This window comes from Lithobates pipiens, unplaced genomic scaffold (genome assembly GCF_037356315.1).
Source record: "Lithobates pipiens isolate NorthernLeopardFrog02 unplaced genomic scaffold, aLitPip1_a1.2 Scaffold_19, whole genome shotgun sequence".
In the NCBI taxonomy this organism is placed as follows: Eukaryota; Metazoa; Chordata; class Amphibia; order Anura; family Ranidae; genus Lithobates; species Lithobates pipiens.
This window is the reverse complement of record NW_027507764.1, coordinates 596,295,963-596,314,853: the sequence shown is the minus strand read 5'-3', so window position 1 is coordinate 596,314,853 and position 18,891 is coordinate 596,295,963. Positions and strand designations below refer to the sequence as shown.

The 18,891-nt window shown below is 49.8% G+C and overlaps 1 protein-coding gene across 4 annotated transcripts in view; it reads right to left on the bottom strand.

Annotated features, from left to right (window-relative positions):
• Window positions 1-4,272: 4,272 nt before the first annotated feature.
• NOS3 (nitric oxide synthase 3) overlaps window positions 4,273-18,891 on the bottom strand; it is a gene marked incomplete at its 3' end in the record, with an annotated part of 45,353 nt that continues 30,734 nt past the window's right edge. For all 4 annotated transcript variants that reach the window (XM_077493656.1, XM_077493657.1, XM_077493658.1 and 1 more), the window contains 7 exon segments: window positions 4,273-4,389; window positions 6,038-6,105; window positions 7,328-7,432; window positions 8,786-8,930; window positions 9,948-10,027; window positions 11,956-12,150; window positions 13,324-13,425. In XM_077493656.1, the coding sequence (XP_077349782.1) occupies window positions 4,273-4,389; window positions 6,038-6,105; window positions 7,328-7,432; window positions 8,786-8,930; window positions 9,948-10,027; window positions 11,956-12,150; window positions 13,324-13,425 (812 nt within the window).

Below are 18,891 nucleotides of genomic sequence, written 5' to 3'. Positions count from 1 at the left end.
AGTAGGCTCGCCTCCCGCCCTCTCCAACCTTAGTAGGCTCCTCTCCCGCCCTCTCCAACCTTAGTAGGCTCCTCTCCCGCCCTCTCCAACCTTAGTAGGCTCCTCTCCCGCCCTCTCCAACCTTAGTAGGCTCCTCTCCCGCCCTCTCCAACCTTAGCAGGCTCCTCTCCCGCCCTCTCCAACCTTAGCAGGATCGCCTCCCGCCCTCTCCAACCTTAGTAGGCTCATCTCCCGCCCTCTCCAACCTTAGTAGGCTCGCCTCCCGCCCTCTCCAACCTTAGTAGGCTCGTCTCCCGCCCTCTCCAACCTTAGTAGGCTCCTCTCCCGCCCTCTCCAACCTTAGTAGGCTCGTCTCCCGCCCTCTCCAACCTTAGTAGGCTCGCCTCCCCGCCCTCTCCAACCTTAGTAGGCTCGCCTCCCGCCCTCTCCAACCTTAGTAGGCTCGTCTCCCGCCCTCTCCAACCTTAGTAGGCTCGTCTCCCGCCCTCTCCAACCTTAGTAGGCTCGCCTCCCGCCCTCTCCAACCTTAGTAGGCTCGCCTCCCGCCCTCTCCAACCTTAGTAGGCTCGTCTCCCGCCCTCTCCAACCTTAGTAGGCTCGCCTCCCGCCCTCTCCAACCTTAGTAGGCTCGTCTCCCGCCCCCTCCAACCTTAGTAGGCTCGCCTCCCGCCCTCTCCAACCTTAGTAGGCTCGTCTCCCGCCCTCTCCAACCTTAGTAGGCTCACCTCCCGCCCTCTCCAACCTTAGTAGGCTCGTCTCCCGCCCTCTCCAACCTTAGTAGGCTCGCCCCCCGCCCTCTCCAACCTTAGTAGGCTCGTCCCCCGCCCTCTCCAACCTTAGTAGGCTTGCCTCCCGCCCTCTCCAACCTTAGTAGGCTCGTCTCCCGCCCTCTCCAACCTTAGTAGGCTCGCCTCCCGCCCTCTCCAACCTTAGTAGGCTCGTCTCCCGCCCTCTCCAACCTTAGTAGGCTCGTCTCCCGCCCTCTCCAACCTTAGTAGGCTCGCCTCCTGCCCTCTCCAACCTCAGTAGGCTCGTCTCCCGCCCTCTCCAACCTTAGTAGGCTCGCCTCCTGCCCTCTCCAACCTCAGTAGGCTCACCTCCCGCCCTCTCCAACCTTAGTAGGCTCATCCCCTGCCCTCTCCAACCTTAGCAGGCTCGTCCCCTGCCCTCTCCAACCTTAGTAGGCTCGTCTCCCGTCCTCTCCAACCTTAGTAGGCTCGCCTCCCGCCCTCTCCAACCTTAGTAGGCTCGTCTCCCGCCCTCTCCAACCTTAGTAGGCTCACCTCCCGCCCTCTCCAACCTTAGTAGGCTCGCCCCCCGCCCTCTCCAACCTTAGTAGGCTCGTCCCCCGCCCTCTCCAACCTTAGTAGGCTCGTCCCCCGCCCTCTCCAACCTTAGTAGGCTCGTCCCCTGCCCTCTCCAACCTTAGTAGGCTCGTCCCCTGCCCTCTCCAACCATGGTAGGCTCGTCTCCCGCCCTCTCCAACCTTAGTAGGCTCGCCTCCCGCCCTCTCCAACCTTAGTAGGCTCGCCCCCCCGCCCTCTCCAACCTTAGTAAGCTCGTCCCCTGCCCTCTCCAACCTTAGTAGGCTCGTCTCCCGCCCTCTCCAACCTTAGTAGGCTCGCCTCCCGCCCTCTCCAACCTTAGTAGGCTCGTCTCCCGCCCTCTCCAACCTTAGTAGGCTCGCCTCCCGCCCTCTCCAACCTTAGTAGGCTCGTCTCCCGCCCCCTCCAACCTTAGTAGGCTCGCCTCCCGCCCTCTCCAACCTTAGTAGGCTCGTCTCCCGCCCTCTCCAACCTTAGTAGGCTCACCTCCCGCCCTCTCCAACCTTAGTAGGCTCGTCTCCCGCCCTCTCCAACCTTAGTAGGCTCGCCCCCCGCCCTCTCCAACCTTAGTAGGCTCGTCCCCCGCCCTCTCCAACCTTAGTAGGCTTGCCTCCCGCCCTCTCCAACCTTAGTAGGCTCGTCTCCCGCCCTCTCCAACCTTAGTAGGCTCGCCTCCCGCCCTCTCCAACCTTAGTAGGCTCGTCTCCCGCCCTCTCCAACCTTAGTAGGCTCGTCTCCCGCCCTCTCCAACCTTAGTAGGCTCGCCTCCTGCCCTCTCCAACCTCAGTAGGCTCGTCTCCCGCCCTCTCCAACCTTAGTAGGCTCGCCTCCTGCCCTCTCCAACCTCAGTAGGCTCACCTCCCGCCCTCTCCAACCTTAGTAGGCTCATCCCCTGCCCTCTCCAACCTTAGCAGGCTCGTCCCCTGCCCTCTCCAACCTTAGTAGGCTCGTCTCCCGTCCTCTCCAACCTTAGTAGGCTCGCCTCCCGCCCTCTCCAACCTTAGTAGGCTCGTCTCCCGCCCTCTCCAACCTTAGTAGGCTCACCTCCCGCCCTCTCCAACCTTAGTAGGCTCGCCCCCCGCCCTCTCCAACCTTAGTAGGCTCGTCCCCCGCCCTCTCCAACCTTAGTAGGCTCGTCCCCCGCCCTCTCCAACCTTAGTAGGCTCGTCCCCTGCCCTCTCCAACCTTAGTAGGCTCGTCCCCTGCCCTCTCCAACCATGGTAGGCTCGTCTCCCGCCCTCTCCAACCTTAGTAGGCTCGCCTCCCGCCCTCTCCAACCTTAGTAGGCTCGCCCCCCCGCCCTCTCCAACCTTAGTAAGCTCGTCCCCTGCCCTCTCCAACCTTAGTAGGCTCGTCTCCCGCCCTCTCCAACCTTAGTAGGCTCGCCTCCCGCCCTCTCCAACCTTAGTAGGCTCGTCTCCCGCCCTCTCCAACCTTAGTAGGCTCGCCTCCCGCCCTCTCCAACCTTAGTAGGCTCGTCCCCTGCCCTCTCCAACCTTAGTAGGCTCGTCTCCCGCCCTCTCCAACCTTAGTAGGCTCGCCTCCCGCCCTCTCCAACCTTAGTAGGCTCGTCTCCCGCCCTCTCCAACCTTAGTAGGCTCGCCTCCCTCCCTCTCCAACCTTAGTAGGCTCGCCTCCCGCCCTCTCCAACCTTAGTAGGCTCGTCCCCCGCCCTCTCCAACCTTAGCAGGCTCGTCCCGTGCCCTCTCCAACCTTAGTAGGCTCGTCCCCTGCCCTCTCCAACCATGGTAGGCTCGTCTCCCGCCCTCTCCAACCTTAGTAGGCTTGCCTCCCGCCCTCTCCAACCTTAGTAGGCTCGCCCCCCGCCCTCTCCAACCTTAGTAGGCTCGTCTCCCGCCCTCTCCAACCTTAGTAGGCTCGTCCCCTGCCCTCTCCAACCTTAGTAGGCTCGTCCCCTGCCCTCTCCAACCTTAGCAGGCTCCTCTCCCGCCCTCTCCAACCATGGTAGGCTCGTCTCCCGCCCTTTCCAACCTTAGTAGGCTCGCCTCCCGCCCTCTCCAACCTTAGTAGACTCGTCTCCCGCCCTCTCCAACCTTAGTAGGCCTGTCTCCCGCCCTTTCCAACCTTAGTAGGCCCGTCTCCCGCCCTCTCCAACCTTAGTAGGCTCGCCTCCCGCCCTCTCCAACCTTAGCAGGCTCGTCCCCTGCCCTCTCCAACCTTAGTAGGCTCGTCTCCCGCCCTCTCCAACCTTAGTAGGCTCGCCTCCCGCCCTCTCCAACCTTAGTAGGCTCGTCTCCCGCCCTCTCCAACCTTAGTAGGCTCGCCTCCCGCCCTCTCCAACCTTAGTAGGCTCGCCTCCCGCCCTCTCCAACCTTAGTAGGCTCGTCTCCCGCCCTCTCCAACCTTAGTAGGCTCGCCTCCCGCCCTCTCCAACCTTAGTAGGCTCGTCCCCCGCCCTCTCCAACCTTAGTAGGCTCGTCCCCTGCCCTCTCCAACCTTAGTAGGCTCGTCCCCCTGCCCTCTCCAACCATGGTAGGCTCTTCTCCTGCCCTCTCCAACCTTAGTAGGCTCGCCTCCCGCCCTCTCCAACCTTAGTAGGCTCGCCCCCCGCCCTCTCCAACCTTAGTTGGCTCGTCTCCCGCCCTCTCCAACCTTAGTAGGCCTGTCTCCCGCCCTTTCCAACCTTAGTAGGCCCGTCTCCCGCCCTCTCCAACCTTAGTAGGCTCGCCTCCCGCCCTCTCCAACCTTAGTAGGCTCGTCCCCTGCCCTCTCCAACCTTAGTAGGCTCGCCTCCCGCCCTCTCCAACCTTAGTAGGCTCGCCTCCCGCCCTCTCCAACCTTAGTAGGCTCGTCTCCCGCTTGCCTTTCTGTGATCAGGGAGAGGGAAATCCCAAAAAACTATTTCACAACTCCACCAGAACAGAAATTTGTCATTTAGGAGTGGAGTGACATGTCAGTTTGGCATGTTTGAAGAATGTTGTGGTACCTGAGTGTTCCCAGGGGCCCGGCGCTGTCAGTGTTACTCGATTCCTTCCTCTTCTTCTTCCAGGCGGTGACCAGGAGGTCGGTCTGGGAGACGCTGTTAAATCGAGTCTTGTAGCTCCTGAAAAACACAGATTATAGACACATTCATTCCTGGGGGGGTTTACATTGCCATCATAGAGATTATCATTACTGGAGGGGGGTCCAGATTGCCCTCACCAAAGGCCATTCTTCACGTATGACTATGAAGAATCCACCAGGGAGTGGGGACACCGGCATTATGGCGTCACCCAACCTCCTAGTGGAGGCTTCATAGATGTTAAGGGAGAGCACAAAGACCCGAGCAGATTGGGGGGTCCATAAATGTCAGTAGAACCTCACCAACCAGATTACTTTTGTTGCACTGGGGTTTCCACGTCACCCCAATAAACTGGAGGCATCCGACTGCTTGTCATCAATGACATTGACATTTTCCTTCAGAGCTTTATATTAAACATGTACCTCCCCCCTCCCCCGATGGCATTGAACAATCACGGTGACGTCTTTGTGTTTCTGAACCAACGTGACGAATGTGAGAAGACTTTACACAACCAGACGCTAAAATTAATCTGAAGCCTTTCCTTCCTGGACTTCCCGTTTCCTGAATGAGAATTATTAATGATCCGCAAGGAGAGAACCAACAATCCGAGAGTGAAATCTCTGATGAGGGGGGGAGAAGTACAGTGAGAAGGCGAGAGATACGAGAGAAAGACTGGAGTGGGGAGAGCGAGGGAAAAAAAGAGAGAGCGAGGGAAGAAGAGAGAGCGAGCGAGGGGGGAGGAAGAAGAGAGAGAGGGGGGAGGGAAAAGAGAGAGAGGGGGAGGGAAAATAGAGAGCGAGGGGGAGGGAAAAGAGAGAGCGAGGGGGGAGGGAAAAGAGAGAGCGAGGGGGGAGGGAAAAGAGAGAGCGAGGGGGAGGGAAAAGAGAGCGAGGGGGGAGGGAAAAGAGAGAGCGAGGGGGAGGGAAAGGAGAGAGCGAGGGGGGAGGGAAAAGAGAGAGCGAGGGGGGAGGGAAAAGAGAGAGCGAGGGGGGAGGGAAAAGAGAGAGCGAGCGAGGGGAGAGGGAAAAGAGAGAGCGAGTGAGGGGGGAGGGAAAAGAGAGAGCGAGCGAGGGGGGAGGGAAAAGAGAGAGCGAGCGAGGGGGAAGGGAAAAGAGAGAGCGAGCGAGGGGGGAGGGAAAAGAGAGGGCGAGCGAGGGGGGAGGGAAAAGAGAGGGCGAGCGAGGGGGAGGGAAAAGAGAGGGCGAGCGAGGGGGAGGGAAACGAGAGGGCGAGCGAGGGGGAGGGAGAAGAGAGAGCGAGCGAGGGGGGAGAGAGAAGAGAGGGCGAGCGAGGGGGAGGGAAACGAGAGGGCGAGCGAGTTGGAGGGAAACGAGAGGGCGAGCGAGGGGGAGGGAAATGAGAGGGCGAGGGAGAGGCGAGGGGGAGGGAAACGAGAGGGCAAGCAAGGGGGAGGGAAACGAGAGGGCGAGCGAGGGGGAGGGAAACGAGAGGGCGAGGGAGAGGCGAGGGAGAGGGCGATGGCGGGGGAGAGGGCGATGATGGGTATAAGGCTATAAAGCTAAGAACATTATCTGACAATGGCATTGCCTCGGAGGAGGTTATTCACCATATGGACAGACTGGGCACCAGTATACGAAGGTGATATTTAGGGCCCATGTAGAAACAAGACAGCATTATATAGTGGGGTGGAGAGTGACCCCTGGAGGGGATATGGAGAAGAGACACTCACTTTTGCTGTTCTGGCTGCAGAGAGGACACGTTGGGAGACGTCATCTCCATCAACTCCTGGGCGAAGGTCTGCAAAGAGAACCAATCAGAACGATGGCAGGGATATTCTGAGATAGATGGATGAGGTGCAGAACCATATTCATTGTCATACTCTCCATTAAAATATATATATATATAAGTTTACTGTCTTCACTGTTTACTTTTCCCCTATATTAAATGACCTTTACTATATACACTAATACAAACCATAGTGTATTAATGCACTATAGTATATATTATTGTACTATGAGACCGCTCCTGATGACGGCACTCAGACGAAACGCACAGGGCAGGGCTTGGAGTGTCATTGCGTCACTTCCAGTTCTTCGGTCCGTGGACCGCAGGGCATCCCGGGCACATTGAGAATCACATGCATTTGAATTCCTCACTAAATATAAGTGTGTTTTTTGGCTTATAAATAAAAAACTTTTACTTGACGGACTTACACTATGAGGCTTGCCTTTGTCCATCTATAACCCTGTGAGCATACCCATGACCTACACAGTGAGGAGATGGAGGAGACATTAAAGCATCATACAAGGGGGGGGGGGGGGGGGCTGGAATATCTAACTACGGTGCCCACTAGCCCCTGCAGGGGTCTAGCCATCTGGTGAGAGCGGTTTAAAAGGGGTCTAGCCATCTGGTGAGAGCGGTTTAAAAGGGGTCTAGCCATCTGGTGAGAGCGGTTTAAAAGGGGTCTAGCCATCTGGTGAGTGTGGGAGGGGAGAGCACAAGTGACCTTGTCTATTCACCTGCCTGTTATAATACTCACCATTATCTGAGCACCAATCACCTGAAGTAAAAGGACTTTATACAGACTTATGAAATTTTTAAAACTTATGTCATTTATTTTGACCACTTGGTTTATAATTAGTTTGTTGGAAGGGTGTATATTTATTTTCTTTTTGCCATACATTTTTTCTTTTTGGTACGCTCATATTTAAGCATTATCGCACTTCTCCTGGGGGGGGGGGGGGGGGATTTATTGGTTTACATTGGAGAATGGATTGTCACATGAGAGGGCGGGATAATAAGGTCGACATATTTTGAGGTTTTGTGGAGAGGCGCACCTTTCACCTTTGTATAGTTTGCACACAGCTGTTTAAGCATTAATGGCAGCGCCACCTACACCTCCATTTCACCAGTCACTTTAATGACAATTTCCAGACATCAGAACACAGGGATATCCTCTCAGTACACTGGATGACACCTCTCTGGTGATGGCAGGTTGGTTGTAGTAGGGGGCACTTACCTCACCATTCTCTGGAGGATCACCATTGCCAAAGGTGCTGGTCACCACCAATACCAGAGTCTCGTGCTCCAGGCTGATCGTGTCGTATTGGTCCATACAGATGACCTATAGAGAGATTTACAGAGAAGTCTATGCCTCGGAATCCATGTCAGTCTAATACAACCCCCGACCCCCCCATACTGGAATATGAGTGGTGACATTTCTACAGAATGATGTGTAACCCAATCGGATATCAAGCTTTTTTTTTTTCTCTCTCTCAAGGGACTTCCCAGGTTTAAACCTGCTTTAAGGATCTGTTGGTGGTAACAGGCAATTCTGGCATCAGGAACATTCTTCCTTTTCCCCCAGTGGTAACCCCGAATTGTCCCATTATCAGCTAGGTGATACTTGGTTTGGGTGGATCTGGCCATCCTCAGATGGACCCTGGTTCTTGATACTGCTAGGAGGACCCCTGAGAACCTTGGATGGACCCTAGTCCTTGGCAGAGTTGAGTCTTAGATGGACATTGGTTCTTGCCACTGTTACGGGAGGCAGGCTATGAGAGCCTTAAATAGACCCTGGTTCTTGTCAATACTGGGAGGGGCCCTGAGAACCTTTAATGAACCTTGGTTTTTGGACACTGCTAGGAGGGCCCCCCCCAAGAGCCTTTAATGAAGCCTTGTTGACACTGCTAGGAGGGCCCCTACAAGTCTTAGATGAACCCTAGTTCTTGGAACTGCTAGGAGGATTCCAGAGAGCCTTACATAGTCCCTGGTTCCTGCTACTACATGAAAGGCCTCCCCCGAGAACCTTTGATAAATCTTGGTTCTTGGCACTGCTAGAAGGACCCCTGAGAGCCTTAGATTGACCCTAGATCTTGGCACTGCTGGATTGACCATAAGAGACTTTGGTTGACTCTGGTTTATGACATTCCTCAGAGGACCCCTGAAATACTTAGATAGACCCTGGTTCTTGGTACTGCTACAAGGGCCCCTGAGACCCTCAGATGGACCCCAGTTCTTGACACTGCTGAGAGGACCCCAGAGAGCCAACCGGCTTACAGGAGAGACAAACCTCTGTCAGGTTTTTATTGCTGTCCAAGCTGGAATGACTCCCTTCCTCTTCCTGTTGTGTCTTTGCAGCAGGAAGTGAGGGGGGGGAATCTCCACAATGGGGACAAAGGGACAATGACCTGTTGGGTAGAGACTCCAACCAAACAACCAGTCAAAAAAGACAAGAAAAAACGTTTTGCCCAGAGTTTGACTTGATCTACATGCTTCATGAGCAATGCCTCTTCCCCCCATCTCTGGGAAGTGGGCCCCCCATGATTGAGAGCACCTGATTTCTCAGACATTTTCTGATGATTCTGGGGAGGCGATTGAACGGAGTTATTCTGATTGGGGAGTTCCATTGTCCCAAATTTCCCAATAAAACCCTCCGACTGACACCCCTCCCCCACCGTCATCTCCATCCTCTTACCTTGGGGTCAAAGGCGTGAGCAAAGATGTTGCAGAGTTTGTGTGCGTAGGTCTCGGAGCGGCCAGTCTCGGTGGCATACAGGATGGTGGCTTTTACCCGACGGGCCATGGCCTGCCCCATCAGCTTGGCAGAGAATTTCACAGCACTGAAAGGAAAATGAGAAGGATCTCCGTACCGGCCCCAGACTGCCATGAATGAAACCACATAATAACTGCTGAAACAAACCCCAGCAGTCATAAAACACCCCTTTGTATTCATTTAGATCTCATTAAGGGATACCCCCGAAAGCAGTAACTATGTTGTCTAGTTGTCATGTTAATCCTCTCTTTCTTCAATTCCATTGCTATCTCTGGGTCACTGACTTCGGGCAAGTGTGCAGCCAGCAAAGGCACAGGAAAAAATCAGATTCCCCCATTCTTGCTTCAGGTTAGGGGCTCAAAACTTATTGAAGCCAGAGGATAATCATGATTGTCAGGCAACTAGCCTTGCAGAAGGTCAGCAATGACACCATCATATTTCTCCCAGTGCCAATTCCCTTTACATGCTACTAATCAAGCTGTCAATCAATTTTTTTTTTATATGCATTTTCCAATAAGAATGGGAGGTCCCACACTATGGACCAACCAAAATCTACCGCATGGCTCAGTGCTTTAAACCTAAAATGTTTCAGGCAATAAATCCGCTTGCAGAACCACCCGAGGCAGAGAGAGCACTGGAGAGGAACTGGGAGGCCTCGCCATTTTATAGTTTACTACATATCTAATGGCAGCTCATATAAAAGTGACTCCGATCACTATGCAGACAGGAGGCAAGTCATGCATGACCACCTACCTTCAGAAGCCCGAAATGATGAAGATCTTCCCCAGCTCCTATCGTCACGAGCTCAGACTCAGCTTCTGCCCCACCTCCCCCCCCCCCCCCCCCCACACACACACATCTTTCCATTACCCAAAATGTATGACACTCATGGCCAGTTATCTGTTAAAATTTACCATGGCACCCCTTCAAGCTGCTTAGATACCGACTTACAATAGGGGTTTCACCCACCAGCTATGCAGTCTGCCATTGGTTTGTGAATCACAATGCTGACTGAACAGAAGTACACATTTATGGCAGGTCACATATACAGTATGTTATATCAGCTGTGTAGTTAACCGCTTACTTGGCAACTTCTTTGAAGGTCCTCTTCCGGGTGATGGTGCTCTGAGAACCTTTCCAAATGTGATACTTCCAGGGGTCCGGCTGTAATACCAACATTGTCCAGAGGTCAGTGATGATGAGGCACAAAGCAAGAGCCAAGACATGGTGGGAATGGAAGAAGACTGAACACACACAGAATGGGAGACATGGAAGACCCAACAAATAGAAAGATGAAAGAACGGAGGGACGTGAAGGAAGGCCCAACACAAAGAGAATGGGAGACATGGAAGACGACTCAACATGCAGAGAAGAGAGAGAGAGAGAGAGAGAGAGAAAATGGGAGACACGAAGGAGGACCCAACACAAAAGATATGAGTTAAAGACAGACATAGAGAAAGACCCAAAAAACAAAAATTCTATTAAAATAAAGGACACGTGAAGGAAGACCCAAGACAATTATGACAGAATGGGAGACATGGAGGATAAGCCAACACATACAGAGAGGAGGGAATGGGAGATATAAAGGAAGCTCCAACATACAGAGATTAAAGAATGAAAGATATGGAAAAATACCCAACAGACAGATGAGAGACAGAGCAGGACTCAAAACTAGGCTTGTGCAATTCGTTTCGTAACGAATCGAAATTCGGCCAAATTTTGCATCTTTCGGACATTCGGATGTATCCGAATGTCCGAATAAAAAAAATAACAAATTACAACGAATACGAAAGAAATATAACGAATGAATTCGACACGATTCGACATTATTTCAACTGCATTCGAAATGATTTCAACATGATTCAACCGCATTCGAACATATTTTGTGACCTGACTTTAGGGCCATGTATCTCGGGGTCACTTGGTGCTAGACACTTCAAATTTGGATATGTTGTAGTGCTAGTACTATTGTGTTTGCATACCAAAGCAGAGAATGACATTTTGCGACCCGATTTTGGGGCCACATATCTCAGGGTCACTTATAGCTAAAAACCCCACATTTGGTATGCAAACAGAATAGTACTAGCACTACAACATATCCAAATTTGGAGTTTCTAGCCCCAAGTGACCCCGAGATACATGGCCCTAAAATCGGGTCCTAAAATATTTTTGAATGCGGTTGAAATAATGTCGAATCCGGTAGAAATATTTTCGAATTTGGTTGAAATATTTTCGAATGTGGCCGATTTTTCGAATTCGGTAGAAAACTAAACGAAATCCGAAAACGAATTTAAGGAAGTTAATGAATATAACTAAACAAAATTAATGAATTAACAAATTAAAACGAAACAAAACTAAACAAATTTTTTCCTTTTGCACATGTCTACTCAAAACGGGGATATATGAAAGAAAGGGAAACATGGAAGAAGATCCAACACATGGAGAGATGGGGGAATGGGAAACATGGAGGAAGATCCAACACAGAGATATGGAAGAATGCAAAAAAGGAAGAAATATCCAACACAGAAATATAAAGGAATGAGAGACATGGAGGGCAACACAACACAGTTAAAAGAATGGAAGACCCAGAGGAAGATCTAATAGAGAGCCGAGGGAATGGGGGACAAATAAAGATCCAACACATAGAGAAATGGGAGAAAGGGAAAGATGGAAAAGGCACAACATAAAAGGAGGGAACTGGAGAAATGAAGGAAGACCCAACAAGAGAGTTGAAAGAGTGGGAGACATGGAGGAAGACCCAACACAGAGAGATGAGAGGACAGGGAACACCGATGAATACACACAGGAGATAGTAAAATAAGAAACAGACCCACCAAAGAGAGATTTGCAACATTGGACAAGGAGGAAGGAGGAAGACAACACGGAGGGAGATAGAGAGGAGGGAACAGGAGAAACGGAGGAAGACCTCACAAGAGTGTTTAGCGAGCTGGAAACCTGGAGGAGAATCCAACATATAGAGGGGTGAATTCCAATTTCAGTGAAGAGTAAGTTAGTGAATAGTAGATGTCTATTAGAGCTAGATCACCAAGGTCAGTGCTACAACAGATCCTGCTGTCTCAATGCTATGGTACCTGATAGAGAAAGGAAGGGGACAGGTGGTAGTTGACCATCTCCTGGTGAAATACAGGGGTCAGACTTCCAGACATCGGAGGTACAATCCACACCCAGTCTGCTGGGCAGCCTCCTCGCTGGCGGGTCTCATGTTCCAGATGCTTCATGAAGGACTCTGTAGCGGCATGGTGGTCTACAATGGTGACTTTATCACTCTAGGAGACAGACAGATTGATTATGAGACATATGAACCTTTAGTTGGCAGATCTTTTAACTGCCTTTCCTAAAGATGGCTGCTGAGCCATGCTACAGGACCAACCTAACTAATGTAATGGTCAATCCATCTCTTATTACTGAGAAATGCACAATTTAATTTTAATTTTAAATGATAAAACATTAATTTCCTGGACACAGATTAGCACTCTAATACACAATTATGCCCCGTACACACGGTCGGATTCTCTGACGGAAAACGTTCAATGGGAGCCTCTTGTCGGAAATTCTGACCGTGTATAGGCTCCAGCGGACATTTTCCATCTAAATTTCCGTCGCACAAAATTCGAGATCTGGTTCTCAAATTTTTCAACCACAAAATCAGTTGTACACAATGCCGACACACAATAGTCCACACACGCTCGGAAACAAGCAGAAGAGCTGCACTGGCTATTGAACTTCATTTTTCTTGGCTCGTCATACGCGTTGCACGTCACCGTGTTCTTGACGTTCACAATTTCTGACCAACTTTGTGCGACTGTGCGTATGCAAGACAAGTTTGAGCCAACATCCGTTGGAAAAAAATCCATGGATTTTGTTGTCGGAATGTCTGATTATGTGTACGGGGCATAAGGGTCTGTGTCAAAAGGGCTTTGGACTTAGATCTGACCGGCATCCACTTGCTTTGAATTTCTTTAGCAATCCTATTGATGTGAATGCGACAAGAAACAGTTCTGACACAAAAAAACTCCCAAAAATGATGACTTTTCCCAGTACAACACCCCAAGACACCGTGCTTCTGACATAGTCCAATTCTTGGGACAGATTTGATCTGGAGTAACCTCTCCTTCACAATAAGATCTAATCTCTCTACTTTTGTAATTCTGGGCTATTCTCCCCCAACTGGTTTGCTTTTTAATGCTTTAGTTCATTTGTACACCAGTGACAGGGCGCTGTCAGACCTTTGGTATAGCTACAGTAAGTCAGGAGGGCGTCAGTCGACACGCGGGGAGGGCATCAGTCGACATGCGGGGAGGGCGTCAGCCGACACGCGGGGAGGGCGTCAGACGACACGCGGGGAGGGCGTCAGTCGACACGCGGGGAGGGTGTCAGCCGACACGCGGGGAGGGCGTCAGCCAACACATACACACACGGCTGCTTTGATATCATGGTACCTGGTAGCTGTACAGGACAGCAATGTTTATCTCCAGAGCTGCTCGATCCTTCCACAGTGATGAGGTTTTCTTGGTGTCCAAGCCCAGGCGTTTGGCCACGTCCTGCAATCATAGAAAATGTCTAATATGAGAAAGGGACCTACAAACTAAAATAAGTCAATATTTTTTATTTTAATTGTAAAGCGTGAAATTAAATAAATGAGTAAATAAATCAATTATCGCCACCATAAATAATAATAGGGGGATTCTGGGTACTTATCCACCATCTTATCCATCATCTGTATGTCTATATAAGAGGCATTTTCTGCATACAGCCCTGTGCTGATGAGCGGGACTTGTAGAATGTACAGCAGCTTCTCTCAACCTTTTCAACACAGAGGAACCCTTGAAATAGTTCTCCGGCCTCAGAGAACCCCCTGCTAAAAAAATAGAAATCTACAACTCATGATACATTAGTGTGATGGTCAGTGGGAAGAATGGTCCTCACACTTGTGGTCATTGGGAAGAATGGTCCTCACACTTGTGGTCGGTGGGAAGAACGGTCCTCACACTTGTGGTCATTGGGAAGAATGGTCCTCACACTTGTGGTCATTGGGAAGAATGGTCCTCACACTTGTGGTCAGTGGGAAGAATGGTCCTCACACTTGTGGTCATTGGGAAGAATGGTCCTTACACTTGTGGTCATTGGGAAGAATGGTCCTCACACTTGTGGTCATTGGGAAGAACGGTCATTACACTTGTGGTCAGTGGGAAGAATGGTCCTCACACTTGTGGTCATTGGGAAGAATGGTCCTCACACTTGTGGTCATTGGGAAGAATGGTCCTCACACTTGTGGTCATTGGGAAGAATGGTCATTACACTTGTGGCCAGTGGGAAGAATGGTCCTCACACTTGTGGTCATTGGGAAGAATGGTCCTCACACTTGTGGTCATTGGGAAGAATGGTCCTCACACTTGTGGTCGGTGGGAAGAATGGTCCTTACACTTGTGGTCATTGGGAAGAATGGTCCTCACACTTGTGGTCATTGGGAAGAATGGTCCTCACACTTGTGGTCATTGTGAAGAATGGTCCTCACACTTGTGGTCATTGGGAAGAATGGTCCTCACACTTGTGGTCATTGGGAAGAATGGTCCTTACACTTGTGGTCATTGGGAAGAATGGTCCTCACACTTGTGGTCATTGTGAAGAATGGTCCTCACACTTGTGGTCATTGGGAAGAACGGTCCTTACACTTGTGGTCATTGGGAAGAATGGTCCTTACACTTGTGGTCATTGGGAAGAATGGTCCTCACACTTGTGGTCATTGTGAAGAATGGTCCTCACACTTGTGGTCATTGGGAAGAATGGTCCTCACACTTGTGGTCATTGGGAAGAATTACCTCCTTACAGATGGCTAAAAAGATCAATGGTGTGAGTGGGAAGTTATCTGAGAGGCAGAAATTTCCCAATGCTGAAGGAACCCCTACAACCTCTGGAGGAACCCTGGTTGAGAATCACTGATGTACAGTGTAGGTTATAGAGGGGGACCCAGGGAAGGGTCCAAAGTGCGAGCCCCTGATCTACAATTCAGATGGCACAGAGTCAAGGGTGGTAGGGGACTCAATTCTTAGAAGGACAGAGAGGCCAATCTGTAACAAAGACCTGAAGCGCCGCACTGTACGTTGTCTACCGGGGCGCTCTGGTTTGGCACATCACGGATCTGCTGGACAGATTACTGGGAGGGGCTGGGGAAGACCCGGCTTTCATGGTGCACGTTGGCATCAAAGTCAGAGGCAGAAGGAATGTCCTAAAGAACGATTTTAGGGACTTGGGAGCTAAATTGAGGAAAAGGACCTCCAGAGTGGTATTCTCAGGAATATTCTCAGGAATACTCCCGGTACATGGAGCCACACCAGAGAGGCGGAGGGAGATTAGGGAAGTAAACAAGTGGCAGAGGATCTGGTGTAGTAAGGAGGGGTTTGGGTTCCTGGAGACTGGGCCGACTTCTCAGTCGATCACCGGTACTATAGAAGGGACGGACTGCACCTAGATGAGGAGGGGGCAGATCAGATGGGAATGAAGATGGCCAAAAAGTTAGAGGGGTTTTTAAACTAGGCGATGGGGGGGGGTCCAGAGGTAGAGATAGTCAGCACAGAACATATTCCAGAGGGTAGTATTGGGGGGCATTAGTGGTAAGTTGACCAAAGCACATAAACCCAAGGTAAGTATAGTAGAAAGTCCTAGTTGCAATCTCGGAACACCCAATAAGAAGATAATATGGGACCGGTCTAAACTACGTGGCATGTTTACCAATGCCAGGACTCTGGCAGACAAGATGGGTGAACTAGAGATACTGTTGTACGAGGAGGATTTGGATTTTGTGGGAATTTCAGAGACCTGGTTCAACAGCTCTCATGATTGGCTGGCAAACATTCAAGGGTATATCCATTATCGCAAGGATAGAGAGGGTAAAAAAGGGGGAGGGGGTATGTCTATATATCAAGGATAATGTACAAGTGAATGTGAGAGATGACATCACTAAGGGAGCTAGGGAGGAGGTGGAATCCTTATGGGTAGAGCACCAAAGGGATGAAGTTAAGGGGAAAATAAAACTGGAAATATGCTATACACCCCATAACCTGAAGGGGGAGGGGGAGACAGATCTCCTATCACAAATTGGATTAGCAACAAGGATGGGAAGTGTTATCATAATGGGGGATTTTAATTATCCAGACATAGACTGGGCAGAGGGAACCGCTCATTCATCTACGGCTCACCAGTTCCTAAATGTCTTGCAGGACAATTTTATGGGTCAGATGGTAGACGCACCAACTAGAAATAAAGCGTTACTGGATCTACTGATTACCAACAATACAGACCAGATCGCGGATGTGGAAATTCGGGGCAATTTAGGGAACAGCGATCACAGGTCAATTGGCTTCAGTATAAATCACACAAATAGGAAACATAAAAGGTGAATACAAAGACACTGAATTTCAAAAGAGCCAACTTCCCTAAACTACGAACCTTGCTAGAAGGCATAAATTGGGATAAAACATTAGGAACAAAGAACACTGGAGGAGAGATGGGTTTGCCAGTGCATCCCATTGGGTAATAAATATTAAAAAAAAAGCGAACAAAAGTCCTGGATGGCTTAACTCAAATGTAAAAATGCATATAAAAAGGAGAAGGCCTTCAAAAAATACCAGGTTGAGGGATCTTTATCAGCATTCAGACTTTACAAAGAATGCAACAAGAAATGTAAAGATGCAATAAGGACGGCTAAGATAGAACATGAAAGACACATAGCGGAGGAGAACAAAAAAATCCCAAGAAGTTCTTGAAGTATATAAATAGTAAAAAAGGGAGGACAGACCATAGTGGCCCCATAAAGAATGAGGAAGGACATCTGGTTACAAAGGATGGGGGGATGGGGAAGATATTGAATTTATTCTTCTCGGTCTTCACGAGGAAATCGGGGGGCTTCAGTAACCAAAACTGCAGTGTTTATCCTCAGGACACATCACAGGAAGCACCTCCATGGTTATCAGAGGACAGAATTAAAATTAGACTTGGGAAACTTAACGCTAATAAATCACCGGGACCAGATGGCTTGCACCTGAGGGTGCTTGGGGAACTCAGTCAAGTAATTGCCAGACCATTGTTCCTAATTTTTACTGACAGTCTACTGACTGGAATGGTACCAGCTGATTGGAGATTGTAGTATCAATATTTAAAAAGGGCCCAAAATCCATCCCTGGGAATTACAGACCAGTTAGCCTAACATCAATAGTATGTAAACTCTTAGAAGGGAAAATAAGGGACTATATACAAGATTTTAGTAATGAGAATGGTATCATTAGCAGTAATCTAGGATGGAGAAGGACCTGGGGGGAGAACCTCTGGGGGGATCTAGGGTGGAGAAGGACCGGGGGGAGGGGAACCTCTGGGGGGGATCTAGGGTGGAGAAGGACCTGGGGGTCCTAGTAGATGATGGGCTCAGCAATGCCAAGCTGCTGCTAACAAAACAAACAGAATATTGGCATTAAAAAGGGATCAACTCCAGAGATAAAAGGATAATTCTCCCCTCTACAAGACTCTGGTCCGGCCGCACCTGGAGTATACTGTCCAGTTCTGGGCACCAGTCCTCAGGAAGGATGTCCTGGAAATGGAGCGACTACAAAGAAGGGCAACAAAGCTAATAAAGGGTCTGGAGGATATTAGTTATGAGGAAAGGTTGTGAGCTCTGAACTTATTCTCTCTGGAGAAGAGACGCCTGAGAGGGGATATGATTTCATTATATAAATACCGGACTGGTGACCCCACAATATAAAAATACCGGACTGGTGACCCCACAATATATAAATACCGGACTGGTGACCCCACAATATATAAATGCCAGACTGGTGACCCCACAATATACAAATACCAGACTGGTGACCCCACAATATATAAATACCGGACTGGTGACCCCACAATATATAAATACCAGACTGGTGACCCCACAATATATAAACACCGGACTGGTGACCCCACAATATATAAATACCAGACTGGTGACCCCACAATATATAAATACCGGACTGGTGACCCCACAATATATAAATCCCGGACTGGTGACCCCACAATATATAAATACCGGACTGGTGACCCCACAATATATAAATACCGGCCTGGTGACCCCACAATATATAAATACCGGACTGGTGACCCCACAATATATAAATACCGGACTGGTGACCCCACAATATATAAATACCGGACTGGTGACCCCACAATATATAAATGCCAGACTGGTGACCCCACAATATACAAATACCAGACTGGTGACCCCACAATATATAAATACCGGACTGGTGACCCCACAATATATAAATACCAGACTGGTGACCCCACAATATATAAACACCGGACTGGTGACCCCACAATATATAAATACCAGACTGGTGACCCCACAATATATAAATACCGGACTGGTGACCCCACAATATATAAATCCCGGACTGGTGACCCCACAATATATAAATACCGGACTGGTGACCCCACAATATATAAATACCGGCCTGGTGACCCCACAATATATAAATACCGGACTGGTGACCCCCCAATATATAAATACCGGACTGTGACCCCACAATATATAAAATACCAGACTGGTGACCCCACAATATATAAATACCGGACTGGTGACCCCACAATATACAAATACCGGACTGGTGACCCCACAATATATAAATACCGGACTGGTGACCCCACAATAAAGGAGAAAACTTTTGTGGAAGAGAGTTTAACAAGACTCATGGCCACTCATTAAAATTAGAAGAAAAGAGGTTTAACCTTAAACTAAGTAGAGGGTTCTTTACTGTAAGAGCGGCAAGGATGTGGAATTCCCTTCCACAGGCGGTGGTCTCAGCGGGGGGCATCGATAGTTTCAAGACACTATTAGATAATCACCTGAACAACCGCAACATACATGATATACAATGTAATACTAACATGATCACACAACATAGGTCGGACTTGATGAACTTGTGTCTTTTTTCAACCTCACCTACTATGTAAGGGGCCATTAATGGGGTCAGCTAGTC